General features: G+C 36.8%; 1 protein-coding gene across 1 annotated transcript in view; it reads right to left on the bottom strand.

The window, feature by feature from the left end:
- Window positions 1-17,342, bottom strand: part of KMT2A (lysine methyltransferase 2A) — an 88,770-nt gene that overhangs the window by 6,648 nt on the left and 64,780 nt on the right. Inside the window, exons 20-33 of the mRNA XM_074302187.1 lie at window positions 16,179-16,372; window positions 15,735-15,841; window positions 14,971-15,108; window positions 13,852-14,010; window positions 13,450-13,567; window positions 13,247-13,325; window positions 12,947-13,107; window positions 12,573-12,758; window positions 8,070-12,342; window positions 7,585-7,665; window positions 5,807-5,871; window positions 2,362-2,532; window positions 759-833; window positions 45-223 (exon numbers count right to left, since the gene is read on the bottom strand). Of these exons, the coding sequence (XP_074158288.1) occupies window positions 45-223; window positions 759-833; window positions 2,362-2,532; window positions 5,807-5,871; window positions 7,585-7,665; window positions 8,070-12,342; window positions 12,573-12,758; window positions 12,947-13,107; window positions 13,247-13,325; window positions 13,450-13,567; window positions 13,852-14,010; window positions 14,971-15,108; window positions 15,735-15,841; window positions 16,179-16,372 (5,986 nt within the window). The remainder of the gene's footprint in view (window positions 1-44; window positions 224-758; window positions 834-2,361; window positions 2,533-5,806; window positions 5,872-7,584; window positions 7,666-8,069; window positions 12,343-12,572; window positions 12,759-12,946; window positions 13,108-13,246; window positions 13,326-13,449; window positions 13,568-13,851; window positions 14,011-14,970; window positions 15,109-15,734; window positions 15,842-16,178; window positions 16,373-17,342) is intronic.

The raw sequence follows: 17,342 nt of genomic DNA, 5'->3' as shown, positions 1-17,342 counted from the left end.
AACTAAGACCTGAAATTATTTTCCAAGCCATGGGTGAATAGCACTTGCCTCAGGTGGACTTCAGCTCTGGCTGAACCATGAGGATTCAGTGGGGGTTCATTAGCCTCCTCTGGTTTGTGGAATCGAAACTTATAATTCCGACAATGTTTGGCCCCAGAAAGCTGCTCAACTAGGAACACAACTGCATCATGAAGAATCCCTAGCATCTTCAAGCCATTCACACCTACAAAGATCATAAATATTAAAGTTGGTAATAAGAAACTATAACACTCAAAAAAAATAACCAAACTACAGAAAAACCTTCCAAAATCATCACAGAACCTGGACCACACTCAGAAGCTGGTATTAGATCTTTAATTAATAATTGTCCCAAAAAAATTCAGAAGGAGGTGATTTGATTTCAGTGCCACACAGAAGACTGGCCATGTCCTTAGATCATTAACATCTCCATGAACAAAATCTAGGAAGTCCAAATGAAACACAAAGTCTTAAGTTTCTAAAAAAAAGCAAACGACTTAGATATTAAAGCATACTTTGGCACAGAAAAGACTTTGCACTTTTTCACAAAGACTTACCCTTCTCTTTCACTCCACGGATTTCCTTTCAAATCTCCTGAGCTGCTGGAATGGACTAGCCTTTCAATAATAACAGGAATTGAAAAGTACATTGCCCTCTGATGCACTTTTACATATAATCTATTATATATTGATTCAAGTTAAAAATCTACTGGAATATCTGAGAAAGGAATAAGCCATTACCTGCAAATGAAAGCTGCTTTAGACGAGCGTTGGATCTGGCTTCCTGAACTTTATCTGTCAATGATTTCCATGCATCTGTAATGATATTAAGGATCAGATAACAAAACTTTTAAATGCATTTCTTGCCATGAGAGTAGCTGTACTAGCCTTATATGCTTAGGAACTATGGCAATTTAGGATTGTTTTCCTTTCACCTGTAAGCCGGTTTAGGATTTAACCAGGAAGTACACCACCTAGCAGTGCTTTTGTAAGGAAGGATGGGGCAATAACAATAGGAATAGATAAAATACTAATTCTGCCTATTTCACAAAGAATTTATATCTCTAAGTTGTATGATTTGGCCTTTTAACTTCAGTGTCTGATAGGATTCACTTTATTCTTTTTCCTAATGAAGGCATTCCTCAGCAAACTTGTCCAAGTATATAACTTCTCCCATCACATAACTAAGTACATTCTCCAAAGATTCAGTCCCTGGTCCTCTCTTACACACACACACACACACACTTTCTCTCTCTTTCTCTTTCTCTCTCTCTCTCTCTCTCTCTCTCTCTCTCTCTCTCTCTCTCACATTCTATGTTAAAATTTGCATCTCTGTGGAAATAACTTTTAAATCTATCCCTCAAATTCTAGTTGTATTCTGTTGAGTAATGTTACTTGGGATCGAATATTTTGATCCTCAACTTCTGGACACTGTCCCTTCAATATAGTCATCTCCTCAACATTTGTAAAATTGAGGGGAGGATTGCATGAGATGGCTTCTGAGGTCCTTATAAATTCCAGATCTATACTACTATGTCTTATATTTAAAACTTAAAATTTAAGTGCAGTTTCCCCACAAATAAAACTAAGTACTTCTTTTATTTTTTTTTCCATTTTCATTAACACTTCTCTTAGTACTATCCATTCTGCATGCTTCTATTAAATTTTAGTAAAATGTTTTTCTCTTCATGTCATTTCACCTGTTTAGAAACCTGGCTCCCACTGCATAGAGAACAAACTACAACCTTTTTATCCCATTCAAGGCTGGCTCTTATTTCTGACTATTTTCAACATAAGCCTTCTCTTCCAGCCAGAGTTATAATCTAGTTATTGTCTCTAGGATTTACTTTGCAGATAAATGCCCAATATTTAATCTTGCCACGGGGCCTTTGCTCAAACTGTTCCTTCTGATAAGGAAACTCTTCCCAAATTCTCTAGCAGCCTATCTAAATCCTATGTAATTATCAAAACTCAATTCTAATACCTTCCCTGATTACTCAAATCCATGATTTTTCCCTTCTCTGAACTTCTTTCTACTTATGTTTAGACCACTTATTGGAAATTGTTTTAAATAGTTACTGTTTTCCTAACTAGCCTATAAACTCAATGAAGATATGATATGGACTAATCTGAAGATGTATTTAAAAAAAAATCTAACACCTTGAGAAATCATTCTGACATTGTTTTGAATCCTCACAGCATCCATCATAGTGCCCAATGGAGAGTTAATATTCTATAAATATTAGTTGATACACATCTCCAAAATCCCTATCAAGCTGAAATAGATTATGGATATAGAATCCCCTGAACTTTATAGAGTAGACAAATATTTCAGTCCACACACCTTCAATACTTTCTGCACAAATCTGAAAACCATCATCACTTGATATTTCAAAAACAAGCCCTTTCTTTGGCTTTTTTTCTCCAATGCTTTCCTTCCGTTTCTGTTCTTGCTGTAACCAAAACATTAGTGGAGAACTGAAGTTGCTTTCCTCTTCTTCAGTCACCTTAGGTTCTGAAAGAAAGTAAAATAAAAAGACAGACTTGTGTAATTATTTCTGCCAGCAGTTTTCCTTTCTTTGAATAGATTCCATAGAGGTAACTGCATCACATCAAGTTCAATGAAGAATTAATGATGAATTGGAAAAATCTGACAAGTCATAATGATGTGGAGAAAGTCATTCTTTTGTTAACATATTCTCTATAGCAATGTTTGATAAAGTACTTAAGATATAGAGTTTTAACTAAGTTAAAGAATTTCTCCTTAGAAGCTTTTTTCAGTTCAATTCAAACTTGAAAAAAAAAAAGTCTTCTGAAAAAGAATCCCCATTACAATACATTAGATTAGGTGGCCATCCAACTCTTCCTTGAAGATTTCTATGATGAAGCCCACAACATCCTAGAGAGTCCATTTTACTATAGGATAGCTCTTAATTGTTATTAACAAAAACTTTGTGTTTCCTGCTACAAAACTCAAACTTGTTGCTTTTCAACTCTATCTCCTAGTTTTTAATGTTCTTCCTAAGCAAAAATCCACATGTTATATGACCTGGGCAGAAAACAATAGAATTATTACACCTCTATTCTTGAAAAGAAGCCTCTCTTACTATAGAACAAAAACATCTTAGTTTCCTACACTTCATTTCACCCTATCTCAAACTGAGTTTATCTTAAAGATTTCAGTTCTTTTTCAGATAAAATGCCATCTAACAACGTCTCCACTAGATTGTACTTAAAAGGACTTGTTTTTTTTTTTTTAATCCAAGGAAGGCTTTACACTTCTTTTAATTTAATTTTTTTTCATATAAGATTCTGCTCAACTGACTGTAATTCTGTCCTTTAGTATATTAACTATCCTAATATATCTTTATGTTAGCTGTAAATTTGGTAAGCAATTAATCTATGTCTGTATTGAAATAATGGATAAAAATTTCAGTAAATGGATAAAAAAACAGAATAGGCCTAAGAAGTGAACTGGGGGACACTGAATTAGAGGCTTCTTTCCAAGATAAAAACGAATTATTAATGACTTTTTTTTATTTCCAGTAAATTTTTGATACACATTGTTTTATGAATCATGTTGGGAGAGAAAAATTAGGGAAAAATATGGGAAGAGAAAAAAGAAGTGAATAAAGCATATATTGGTTTATATTCACTATCTCCCAGTTCTTTTTCTGGATGCAGATGGCATTTTCTATCCAAAGTCTACTGGGATTGGATCCCCTGAATCTTGGATCTTGGATCACTGAACTACTGAGAAGAACCAAGTCTTTCATAGTTGATCATTGCATGTTTTGCTGTTGCATGTAATGTATTCTTGGGTTCTGCTTGTTTCATTCAGTATCATTAAATCTTTCCAGGCCTTTCTAAAATCAGCTTGAACATCATTTTTTAATAGAATAATGATATTCCATTATTTTCATATAACACATGTCCAATCATTCTCCAATTGATAGACATCCACTCTTTTTCCAATTCTTTGCTACCACAAAAAGCTGCTACAAACATTTTTGCACTATGGGTTTTTTCCCTCCTCTATGCTTTCCTTGGGATACAGACCTAGTAATGGCATTGATGGTTAAAATGTATACACAGTTTCATAGCCCTTTGAGTATAGTTCCAAATTGCTCTCCAAAATTATTGGATCATTTCACAACTCCAACAATGCATTAGTGTCCCAATTTTCTCACATTTCCTCCAACATTTATTGTTATCTTTTCCTGTCATCTTAGCCAATCTGAGAGGTGTGAAGAGGTTACCTCAGAATTGTTTTAATTTGCATTTCTCTAATCAATAGTGATTTAAGGCACTTTTTTCATATAACTACAATGACTTTAATTTCATCATCTGAAAACTGTCTGTTCATATCCCTTGACCACTTATCAATTGGGGAATGACTTATATTCTTATAAATTTGACACAGTTCTTTTTATATTTTAGAAATAAGACCTTTATAAAAAATACAAGCTGTAAAGATTTTTTCCCCAACTTTGTACTTACCTTTTAATCTTGTTTGTATTGGTTTTGTTTGTGCAAACCCTTTTTAATTTGATGTAATCAAAGTTGTCCACTCTGCCTTTCATTATATTCTATAATTCTTTGCTCATAAATCTCTCTCTTCTCCAAAGATCTGATAGGTAAACCATCCCCTTTCCTCCTAATTTGTTTATGGTGTCATCCTTTATGCCCAAATCATGTACCTATTTTGATCTTTTTTGGTATGGGGTATGAGATTTAGGTCTATGCCAACTTTCTGACATATTATTTTCCAGTTTTCTCAGCAATTTTTGTCAAATACTGAGTTCTCATTCTAGAACTTCGAGTTTTAATAAACTTTAATATTTTAATAATTTAATAAATACTAGATTATTATAGGTCTTGATTATTGTGTTGCTTGTATCTAATCTATTCCACTGATCCACCACTCTAATTCTTGGCCAGTATCAAATGATTTTGATTACTGCTGCTTTATAATATAGTTATATAATCCTTTGTATTCCCCCTCTCCCCCACTAATTCCCTTGATATTCTTGACTTTTTGTTCTTCCAGATGAATTTTTAAATTATTTTTTCTAGTTCTATGAAATAATTTTTTGGAGTTTGGTATGGCACTGAACCTACTTTTCCGAGAGTACAGCCTTTCAATTTATTAGTTGTATGATCATGGGTCATGTCTCCTCATTTGTAAAATAAGAATAACAATATACAATAACAGTATGTCATAATAATCAAATATATGTAAAACTCTTTGCCAACTTTAAAGTGCTATATGAATCCCAGTTATTATTTTAAAATACCTTATTATTTTAAAAGTTCTTATTAATTAGCTCCCCTTATCAATTACTCCCTTGATAAATTTGTCTATCTCCCCTTCCCCCATGTAAATTTCATCATTTTATATAATCCCACAAAGAAACCCAAATGGGATTTTAATGGGTATTAAATCAAGGCAATAAATCAATTGGAGAGTATTTTTTACATTGAATTGTCTTATATATGTACATGGATTGTGACTTTCTGATTTATTTCAACCAATAACAGGGAGAATGAATAAGAAAATGATAGGTGTATTTATTACATTTTGTAATTAAAAGCAGGTTCTCCTTCATCATTTGCATAACAATAATGAAGATTAACTTCCTTTACTTAGGCCACTTCTCTAATTATATAAATCCTACACTGGCAATAAGGCAACAGAAAGATGTGTCAAGAGTTATTTATTCTTGGAACTCCTTTAAAATAACAGATAAGCCATCAAAAATATGCTTAGTTGACAATCATATACTGACCTGTACTTTCTTGCTCATTTGTTGAATTCTGTTTTGGCAATTCTTCTGGAATTGCAGTTACTTGCCTAGACAGAAAGAAAACCAAATGCTGAGAAAAGGAACACACAAACAAACAGAGCTGTGTACAGAAATGTAACTTATTCAACATGGTAACAGAAGGGGAAGGAGATAAGAGAAGGTGTGGGAAGAATTAGGAGAGAGTGGCTTAAGGGGGTGTAGTAGTTAAAAGTATAATAAACTTTTGAAGAGGGAAGGATAAAAAGAAAGAGGGGGAGGAACAGAGGATAATGGGATGTTGTTTCAGCCATGTCCAACTCTTTATGACCCCATTTGGGGTTTTCCTGGCAAAGATCCTGGATCGATTTGCCATTTCCTTTTCCAGTTTACTTTACAAATGAGGAAACCAAGGAAAATAGAGTTAAGTGACTTGTCTAAGGTCACACAGCTAGTAAGTGAGGTCAGTTTTGAACTCAGGATTATGAATAAGTCTTCCTGACTCCAGATCTGGCACTCTGTCCACCGCATTTCCTAGCAACCTCTCTAAGGAAATACATAGTTAATGACCATAACTGTGGATGTGAATAGGATGAGCTCAATTTAATAGAAGCAGATAGCAGAAAAGACAAAAAACTAAATTCCAAAAGTATATCGATTTACAAGAGACACACTTGAAAAAGAAAGACACAGTTGAAATAAAAATTTTGACAGCAAATTTCATTAATAAAGACCTCATTTCTCAAATATATACCAAGTACAGAACTGAATCAAGTTTATAAAAATAAGAGCCATTCTCCAACTGATAAACGGTCAAAGAATATAGACATGCAGTTTTCAAAAGAAAACAAAGCTATTAATAGTTATATATAAAAAAGCTCTAAATCAAAAGTTCTAAATCACTGCTGATTAGGGAACTGCAAATTAAAAACAACTCTGAGATGCTACTTCATACCTATCAGAAAGGCAAATATTAGAATGAATAAGGGAAAGGTAGATGACATTAATGAACTATTAGTGGAATTGTGAACTGGTCCAAACCATTCTGGAAAATAATTTGGCACTATGCTCTAAGGGCTATAAAACTGCACATACCCTGGAATCCAGTATTAACATTACCAGGTTTGAATCCCTAAGAGATTGAAGAAAAAAGTCAAGGAGCTATATATACAAAAATACTTATAGCAGCTCTTTTTGTAATGGTAAGGACTGGAAATTAAAGAGATGTTTATCAATTGGGGAATAGCTGAACAAGATTGTGACCCAGTATTATCATGCTAAAAGAAATGAATAGGGGGACATGGTTTCAGAATATGCTAAGGCCTATATGAACTGCTACAAAGTGAAGTGAGAAGAATTTGGAGTTCATTTTGTGCAGTAATAGCAATGTTGCAATGATGATCAATTGTTAAAGATGTGGCTATGGCCAATGCAATGATCAAAGAACTCATGATGAAAAAATGCTATTTGCCTCCAAAGAGAGAACTGATGAACTCTTGAATGCAAATTGAAATATAATTTTCTCTTTTTCTTGCTTTTTTAAAGAAATATGGCTAATATGAAAATGTTTTACATGATTTCACATGTTTAATTAGTATTATATGGCTTGTTTTCTCAATGGGTGAGGAAGAGAGTAGATGGGAAGAAAAGAATCTAAAACTCAAAATTTTTTAAGAATGTTAAAAATAAAAAATAAATCAAAAAATAAAACAAAGCAGGGTAAATCTTAAAAATTATATAAGCAGAAGACTGTCTGATCCTAAACTATCTTTTTTTCACCTTACCGTGTAGACTGTCCACAATCCTTTTGTGATGATTGATTGATGTTAGCTGTATCCTGAACATCTGACTTTGATCGTGGAGTCCTGGAATAGAAGTGTTTAGAATTGTTCAAAGAACCTACTGAGAAATATTTAGGTTGAACTATAAGGCCTGGTCATATGTAATAAACGACTTTGTCCTCAAGATGACTCTCCAAATAGACATAACTGTTCTTCAGACAAAGAAAACATAAAACAATCATTAAGTGCTTTAAACCCAAACCAATGACTAAACAGATGAATCTATTCAAGAGCCTTTACACACCCACTGTTGGGACTGAATTTGCTTTTGCAATTGTCAACTGTTGTAGTCAAACAACGTCTAAAACAAAACAACCCCAAGTAATTTATGAGGGAAAATAACAACAGGAAAAGAGAAAACAGTGGGAAAAGTTTTAAATCTGTCCCTGTTCTGATGACTCTATATAAGCAACAATGTCTTTTCTTACCCTGTCACTGAGGTCAGGGACGGAAGGTTGGTTTCTGGATCTGGAATGTGTGCTTCAGAGGAACTGGTCCGCATGTGGGAAACCTTGTGCTTCTTACCACTCCCCTTGTCCAAAGGCAGCTGAATCCGTTTGACTTTTGACCTGGACTTGGTGGGTCCTAGCACTGAGCTGCTTGCTGACTGTTGACCAGAAGATGGGGAACCCCCAGGAGAGGCTGAGCTAGCATGCATTACTGAGGATGAAGCCTTGTTCTGCTCTATTCCTGTGTTGCTGGGAACATCAACCAGCTGGGGAAAACTTGACAATTGGCTTCCTGAAGTTGAAGCAACATCTAACTGGGAGGGGAGAATCCCAGTTTTGCTGGCAAGGAGTTGGGTCATGTGCTGAAGCTGATAGGATCCTTCTGGTTCATTAGATGAAGGGGCAACTGTCATGCCCACAGTCTGGGTGGAAGGAAGCACACAAATACTGGATGCAGCTGTCATTGCAGCAGTGGAGGGGGTTTGTGATGTTGCCAGCTGGGGAAACATTCCTGATCCTGGTGGCAATGTCATAGGCTGTTCCTGAAGCCCCAGGCTCTGTTGGCTGGCTTTGATTAAGAGATTGCTTATTGAGCCAATGTCTGGGGCACCAAGCAATCTTGGGCTGGTTAATGTGACTGAGCCCTGCCCCAAAACATGTCCTGGAACTGATCCACCAGTGGCAGGGGCTGTTGTAGCCTGCATGGAAACAACATTAAGGACAGAGGAACCTGATGCCAAACCTGAAACAGGTCCTGCCGTGAGGTGGCTGGAATCTGGACCTATTGTCGATGTCCCAACTGCCGAAGCAGCAGCTCCTCCTACGCTCTGTGACAACAAGGGTGCCTGTTCAAAGTACATAATTCCAGACTTAGACCTTTTGATGATGTTGGGGACTGTTCGGTGGGAGGTGGTATTTCCAAGTGATCCCAAATCCAATAGACTTGGGTGATTTGAAAGCTGAGAGGGTGTAAAATTAATCAGAGTCATGTTAGAGACCATATCAGAGGGGGCAATAGATGATGAAGTGCTTGAAGGAGCAAGTTTTTTATTCTTTCGCGAGTGTAGGCGAGATATGGGCCTTTTCTTTAGTCCAGGAGGTGGAGTGGTTGCAGTGGTATTAAGGTCTGTCCTCTGATTAGTTTCTGAAACCAAAAGTTGGGGATCTGGAGGAGGTTGGACGCCAATTAACAGGCTTGAAGTAGGATTATTAATGTTAGGTGGGAAACTACTTTGAGTAGCTGCAGGAAAGGAATGTAAGTGCTGGTGATGAGTCATGGGGAGCAATCCTTTGCTAGAAGGGGGGAACAGAGACTGAGATGCTGGCAAACTTGGATTCAGTCCAGTAGCTAAAGCGAGACCACTGCCCATGGGCCCAAGCACTGAAGTGTTAGATTCCATCACACTGGGGGCAGAACTAACTGAAGGGGTTAGTTGTATTTTTTGAGTCACTCCATTTGGAAGGGTCTGAAGAACATATAGTGGTTGCATATTCTGGTTGACGACAAGAAGTTTCTCAGTAGTTGGTTTCATGTGAGGTGGAGTGGTCTGGACAGCTGCATTTGAGATCTGAGATGGACCAGGGCTGTCTGTAGAACTGGGAACATATTTTTGATTCTGAAGTGGAACAGTAGGAGAAACAGGAACCTGAAGACTAGGAGTGCTGCTGTTTCTAGTTAAGTCCTGGTTGTTGCCATGTCCTTGTTCTACTGAACCACAGGGAGGACTAGCAATATGGTCTGCATCCATATGTCCTTGGATGAAATGATCTGGGGTCATGTGACCTTCTGGGGTTGGATCCACTCCTGGGCTCAACAATGCTGAGTCACTTTCATTTGAAGCCACAGATTTTTCTGTGATTGTCACTCTCTTCTCTCCTGTGTCTGAGATTACTGCCATTCTGTTTGGGTTCTGGCTGGGCACAGTGGGGCTCCGGGTAGTTAGGACGGAGAGATCTGATGGGAGTTCCAAAGGCAACTCAAACTGCTCCTCTGCTGATATAGAGGAAGACACACTACTGTCCACAGGTTCTGCTGTTGGTAACTGTTGAGAAAACACTTCAAAGAGACCCATATCTTTTCCACGGTTGCTGTCAAGACCCAACCCTTCCCCAAGAGTCAAGAGTTCAGATGAAGATGACTCTGGACTCTCTCCTAATGCTTGCATGGAGGGAGTATTCTTTAACACAAAGTCCATAATATCTGAGGGTAAGATGTTTCCACAATCATCACTATTATTGTTGTCAGAATCAGATTTCAGAAGTTCTGTATTATAAGTATCTAGCAGATTTTTATCTGAAGGGGTACTTGTATGGACTCTACGACCAGACTCCAGTGAGCTGAGCTGGGCCTCCAGGGAATCTTGTCCTTGTGTTTTCACTCTGCTTACAGGATGGCAGTTGTCTATTTTTGGTTCATTAGTTTTGTGACCAGCTGAACTCTTGATGACATGTTCCTTTTCCCCAGAATCTTCAGCTCGATCAAGTTTTAAGGAGTTCTCTGTCCCATTTTCTTTTGCATTTCTTTTGGAAAGTTGATTGACTTTCCTTGTTGTAGTTGTGACACTAGCATCACTCTCTGTCCCATCATCTACACCATCTAGCTGTGAAATCTTTGGGAGGTCACACTGCTCTTCCTCCCTAAATAAATTATGGGATCCTAATCGTTCTTCCCCACTTGAAGAAATCACTGTCCTGGTGAAATTGTAGTAGTATAAATCATCTTCATCTGAAGTGCTTAAGTCATCAGCCCCATCCACCTGTCCTTCAGCTGACCTCTTTCCTCGTTTCTTTCCTGAAGAACTACTAAAGAATGGAATATCTTCCTCCCCATAGGATCTTACTCCATAGAGAGGAGTAAGCCCAAAAAACATATTAGAGCGGGCTCGGGCACTGCGGCGAGGATATCTCCTTTTGTAGGAACTATCTTCCTGAGTCTTGGTGCCATCTTGTAGCAATAAGTTTCTATCCTGGACAGCAAGATTTGGATAGGTGTTACTCTGAGATTCTTGGGATGCAGTATCATTGGGGCTGGATTGTGCCACAGAGCCATCCCCTGGGTTTTCTGAAGTTGAAGATGATTCTGCCAAAGTTGCTGATTCTATTCCTTGGGATGGAGAAACAGGAACTTCTTTCAATGTGTTTTTAGATGGACTCTCATTTTCCATTTTCAGTGGGGTCAAGGTTACTTTGACTGTACGTTTCCGAGGTGTTTGTGATTCCTTGGCTGGTCCTTCCAACTGCACAGATGGAGCTTTGGAACCTCCTGAAATAGGAAGGACCTTATCCCCACTCTTCTCAGAAGAAATATTATTACAAGATCGTTGGTTTATATGCTCAGATGTCAAAACCTGGTTGACAAATTCTGGCTTTAAGTTTCCTTCTTCACCAGCCATTACTGGAACAGGATCCAGAAAAGACTTAATGGAATGTTTCTCTTTGAAAGTTTCTTTACCAGATTTCTTTCCTTTCTGTCTTCTGTCTCTAAAACCAGACATCACTTGTTCATTTGCAATAGATGATCTGTTTACCCCAGGTGGCTTCAATACTTTAGTTTCTATGTCTTCGCCTGGAGAAAGGTTTTCTGGCTGAGTAGAGTTAGAATGTTGGTCTCTCTCCTTTTTTTGTCCCCTCAGATGGAGTGGAGGGAAGGAAAGGACCTCTTTGGAAGAAAATGATACTGAAGAAGGTTCAACAAAAGCGCCCACTTTACTAACATTTACCTCTCCAGATGTATTATGAACCTGGGTGGCTGATTTAAGATGCCCAGGATAAGCCAGTACATGTGTTGATCCCTCTGAGCTCTTGGAACTCAACATTTTGCTCTTGTCTCCTTTCAAGGAGGAGCTTTTAGTTGACAAGTCTGTAGCACTAATATGTTTCATTTCTGAAGATGGAGGTCCATCTACATGACCTGTTTTAGTTCCAACTGTAACCAATGTCCTTTGAGAACTTGAAGAAGCTGGAGTATTTTGGCCCAAAATATTTGGGGTGCTTGAATTCAATGACCCTAGGAAGTGGTCAATAGTTTTTACATTTGAATCATGATCAGTATGGGCACCAATGCCAGAGATAGAGGAGACACTGTGACGGGAATAAGCATTCCCAGCTCTCATTGGGGACATTATCCGGAATTTGGACCGCTGGGGTGATAAAGAAGAAGTGCTATGACGTCTGGATCCAATGCTTCGAAGCCCAGAAGAGAGTAAAGGGTCTCCCACTGTAACTATCTCATGGGTAGTTGGGGTAGGACTCCCTAAATAAGAGAGAGAAAATAAAGTCTACAATAGGGAAAAAAAAAAAAAAAACTACAATATTCACTCTTCTCAAATATCTATACATAACTTAGTAAAATTTTTTAAAAGTAGAAAAATTAATTACAATAGCACTGACTGAAAAAAAAAAAAACAACAAACCAAATTAAACCAAATTGGAGATTCTTATTCATAAGTCAAACAGATCGTTTAACTAAATAAAACCCTTTACCAGCAGAAGGCAATGGACGACAACCAGGAGATCTCTGTGTTGGAGAATAGCTCGGCATTCGGAGTCTGGGGACTTTTGAGATGACATGATAGAAACAGGAGCTGGAGGTATGTGAATGAAGAGGTCGATCTGGGGATGGAGGACTTATAATTTCAGCTGTATTGCGAATCTCTCTTGATGGAATTTCTGTCATAGGAAAAAAAATTATTTGAAAGGTAGATTCTAGTTAAACTATTAAATTGATGACTAAAAGCAAGCAGTGACAATATTAGATTAGAAACAAACAAGATATCATATACATTCAACTTCTCATTCTCTTCCCAAAACACTTCTTCCAAATATCAACTTAAATTCCGGCTTGATAAGAGACTCACCTGTAAGAGAGGTAGGACTATGAGCAATAGTCCTATTCTCATCATGTTCAACAGTACTGTTGATATCTGGCTCTACAATTGGAGGACGGCATTCCACTATCTTGCACGTATACACACAGCGTTTTCGAGCATCTGTAGTGCTCCAATATACCCTGGAACACCTGGAAGAGAAATTTTTAAAAAATATTTTAAGCATGAGCAAGGCTCTAGGAAATCGTAAGATTTCTTGAAACCTCATATAAGGAGATTCTGACTCTTTCAAATAACAAAGTTTAGTTCTATTTCATAGATTTTACTTACTGATATCCAATAGGGAAAAGCTTATCTTCACAGTCAGAGAGATCATTTAGAATTCCTAAACAGTCAATTGTCATTGAGCCTAATCAAACAAAGGAGAAATGATAAAAAAAGAAAATGTGAAGAAGATTTTTTTATATCAATCCCGAAGACAGGAAGACTCCCATAAATACGGTATCTCTATATTACCAATATTCAGGTCTTACCAATCATCATGTGGATATTTTCTGGTTCTAGGCCACTGAGAAACTTCCTCCTCAAGCTGATGCCTTCAAAGTCTACAAATACTCTTCTAAGGACTTCAAATCCATTCTCAGGAACCACCTTAAATAACAATGCAGAGGAGCTGTTAAAACAATAGTTTAATCACATTGGATACATTCACCATATAGTTTATTCTAGACTCAAAAAGCAAGGCTAATTTAATACCAGTTCTCTTTCTCAGTAATTACAATATTTCTAATGAGAAGAGAAGCTAAGGTAATAAAAATGATCACAGAAACTGATTCTTCAGGAGAACAAAATGAAGTTTCTCATCCTGCCAGCTCTTAGCCAGCACTCCTCCCCACCCCCCCACCGAATTAAAAAAGCAATTCAACACCCCTTACCTCTCCTTTGATCAAATCTCGATGTCGTTGGCAATAAACTTTTTTATCATCCAGAAAGACACAATTCTTGGCTCGGGAACACATGAAGTGATAGTTGCTAGTGCAGGATGTGAGGCAACAACCTACAGTGGCCCCTGGCTTTTGGCAGTACTCACATCTCTGAAAATCCAAGAGGAACAAAAGCTCTATTCAGATCTTTAGAGCTTTTGTGCCTTTCCCTTAGCAAAGTTACCCCATCTTGAACCTCCCCACCACTCAGGAAATTTATTGCTTGTCTGTGGTTACACATAGGTATCAAATTTATCATAAACATACTATATCTTTTCCCAATTTTTGCACAAGGCCCCACAACCTATTAGATTTAAATATCACCATTTGATTTAGAACCTGGGCTTCCTTCTAGGGCAGTGAGTTAAAAAGGGAGACCTCCTAGATCAATGCTTAGGACATCCTCCAGTAGATAGAAGACCATTAAATCCAAAAAGGGTCTATGAGTCCAGATTGCCTGCAAAGATCATACTGTTTGAATTACTTAGCAATTCTCTGACAAGCAACATAAAATGGCTAATTATCTAATTTATAAAAATTAGATATTTTCAAAGCCATACATTTAATTGACTTTACAGAGATTATTATCTAGGCAAGTTATACTTTGTTTTGCTTAATATCACCCTACTGCACCAAATGTATTTGCTCTTTCTTTTATACATGCCATTTCTCTCTCTCTTTTTGGGAGACAATGATCAGTTTCTTCCTTTCCTTCTTCCAAACTATAGCTAAGAAGTCAGTTCTTCTATGAAAATTTGTCTGGTTACACTGAGTTGGTAATGTTTTCTGCATTACTTCACAATCTCATTGCATTTACTATGATGTCTGCACTATATTAATTTTCATTTATGTTAATATATTACTTAGTGATTGGCATGCAAAAAAGTGCCTTTTCCTTTTTTCATCTCTCTGCCCCAGAGATCAAAACAGAACCCCAAAGGGGCTCAACATATGTTATTGACTGAACATGTAAAGCTATTAGTGAAGCAGCGAATTTAAATACTCAAAGAAAACAGAACATTAGAAAACCATGAAGAACTATTCTACAAAACTTCACTCCCAAAGACTCACCAATTGCTTGCCCCTGATCACAGCCATATGTACATTCTTTAGAGACCCATCATCATCTTCAAACACCTCTGCTGACCACAAAGCACAGTTCACATGAGTCCACTCATTTTGACCAATGTAGAGTAAGCGGCCAGCATCCTGAGGGAATGTAAATTTTTATGACAACCCAATTCAGCAAAGCTTAGAAGTGACTTTTAACTTTTACAATAACTTCAGGAAATCAGTAAGCCTTTTAGCTTAGAAACTCAAATAAAATCACAACGTAATATTAAAGAGCAATGCTTTTAAAATACTTTTACATCAAGGCCAAAATCTAGAATCCAAACAACTAAAATGGCTATGCTTATTATTTAGAAAAGTGATCATATTCAAGTGATGATAATTTCACTCTTAATAATAGGTTTACAGAATTGAAAGCAGGCTAATACACCAATCTGGACCATATTACATTGGCCAGTCATACAAACCTGTGTTAGTCATAAACAATTTTACATATCATTTGTATTTTATCAACTTTCACAAAATCTATTCAGTGTACCTTCCAATAGCAGTTATTAGATACCAAGAAGGTAAAATCAAGACCAATCTCTTTAGCATTTAATATGAACAAGCTGCCAGAAAAGTTCCATGGGAAAATGACTTTACTTTTAAGTTAAATCCACATAACATATACAGAAATCTCCATGATCAAAATAACTTACAAAAGGCAAAGACATTCTGTCTTGGTGCCTGCTAAATAGAATATGAAGATGCAAAGTACTTACATTAGCATTATCATCACCATATGTTAAACATAATGCACACTGTCGATTATCTTCTATGCCTGGGGGTGGGTTCAGCTCAGGACTGTCCTCCCGGCTCCTGTCAGTATCTTGTGCCCCCAAATAAAGATATGCAAGTTATGTTTGGCAAGGCAGAAAACATAACATAACTTTCAAGAACAAAGAATTTTTTTGCTTTAATTTCAGCTTAAGAAAATGGTCTGTTAGTTTGGCCTTTGCCATATTTTATAATCCTGAAAGACTTGTGACAACTCCATAGATATTCTCTAAATGAGAAGATAATGAAGCTACTATTATTAACAATTGCTTAAGAATTCTCAGATTTTTAAACATATCAAATTTAGTCTCAAAAAGCTAGCTTCTTATACTTAGGCCTGCATCTTACATATATGTAATGAGGAAACAAGATAATTTCTGACTTCTTACTTAAGATTGGTGGTGTAGGAGGATGGAGAGGAATAGGTGAGTCTGGTTCTCCAGGGCCTTTGTGTTTAGGAGCTGGAATGATTTTCTTCATTAAAGGAGGTTGCTCAGTGTGGTTGTTCTCTTCTCTCTCTTGCCACTGAGCATAATTATGGTCAAGTGAAGGTGGTAGCACTGCATTTGGTAACATTCCACTGCTGAAAACACAATTCAATTGCATTTAACAAGGATTTATTAAGTACTTTCTGTGGCCTAATATATGGCAAAATAATTAAGACTCAAATATAATTTTTCACAGACCTTTGTAAAATGCCATAATTTATCTCCCCCCAATGGCTATGATGGACTACAAGTACATAAAATATAAAAATCAAAGATATTTACAATTTCATTATTGAATATTTCTCTTTAAACAATTTTCTTGTCTCATTAATATAAAACCTTTCCGTATAATACGAAATCAAATGGCAATCCTATTCTGGATATAAAACTGGACATGGGAAATGAAAAAAGACATTGAACAAAATGCTAAAAGTTAGTAGAACTCTTATTACAGGGTTGTTTTGTGGGAGCTAGGATTAGAACTATTATTTCAATGATTTAGGAAATTTTCTATGAGAGATCTGGTTGTTTTTTGATTTGTTTATTTTTTAAAATCACTTCTCCACCTCTTTTTGAGGCAATTGGGGTTGAGTGACTTTGCCTAGGGAGTGTTAAGTATCTGAGGCTAGATTTTAACTCAGGTTCTCCTGACTCCAGGGCTGGTACACTGAGCCATCTAGCTGCCCCTCAATGAGAGCTTTGAACCTCCTCTGTAATATAAGAATAGGAGCAGCAAGTGATGCACCAGACATAAAACTTGAGTTCAAATCCTGCCATGGACTTTACTAGACTCTTACGAATATGGGCAAAGCACTTAATCTCTGTCTGTCTCACTTTTCCCTCAACTGTAAAATGGAGCTAACAGCACATACTTTACAGGTTTGGTGTAAGGATCAGATCAAATGAGATAATATTTATAAAAAGTGCTTGGATGTAGTAGATACTATATAAAAAAATGCTTAGACCAAAAGAGTCTAATTCCAAAGTCTCAACAATCATTTTTGAAAGGATTTTAGTTCAGCAAACTGACAAATTTAAGAAAGTTATTGCTGATGGATGCTAAAG

Source organism: Sminthopsis crassicaudata, chromosome 3 (genome assembly GCF_048593235.1).
Source record: "Sminthopsis crassicaudata isolate SCR6 chromosome 3, ASM4859323v1, whole genome shotgun sequence".
In the NCBI taxonomy this organism is placed as follows: domain Eukaryota; kingdom Metazoa; phylum Chordata; class Mammalia; order Dasyuromorphia; family Dasyuridae; genus Sminthopsis; species Sminthopsis crassicaudata.
The sequence above is the reverse complement of the archived record's forward strand: the minus strand, read 5'-3'. Positions and strand labels throughout refer to the sequence as shown.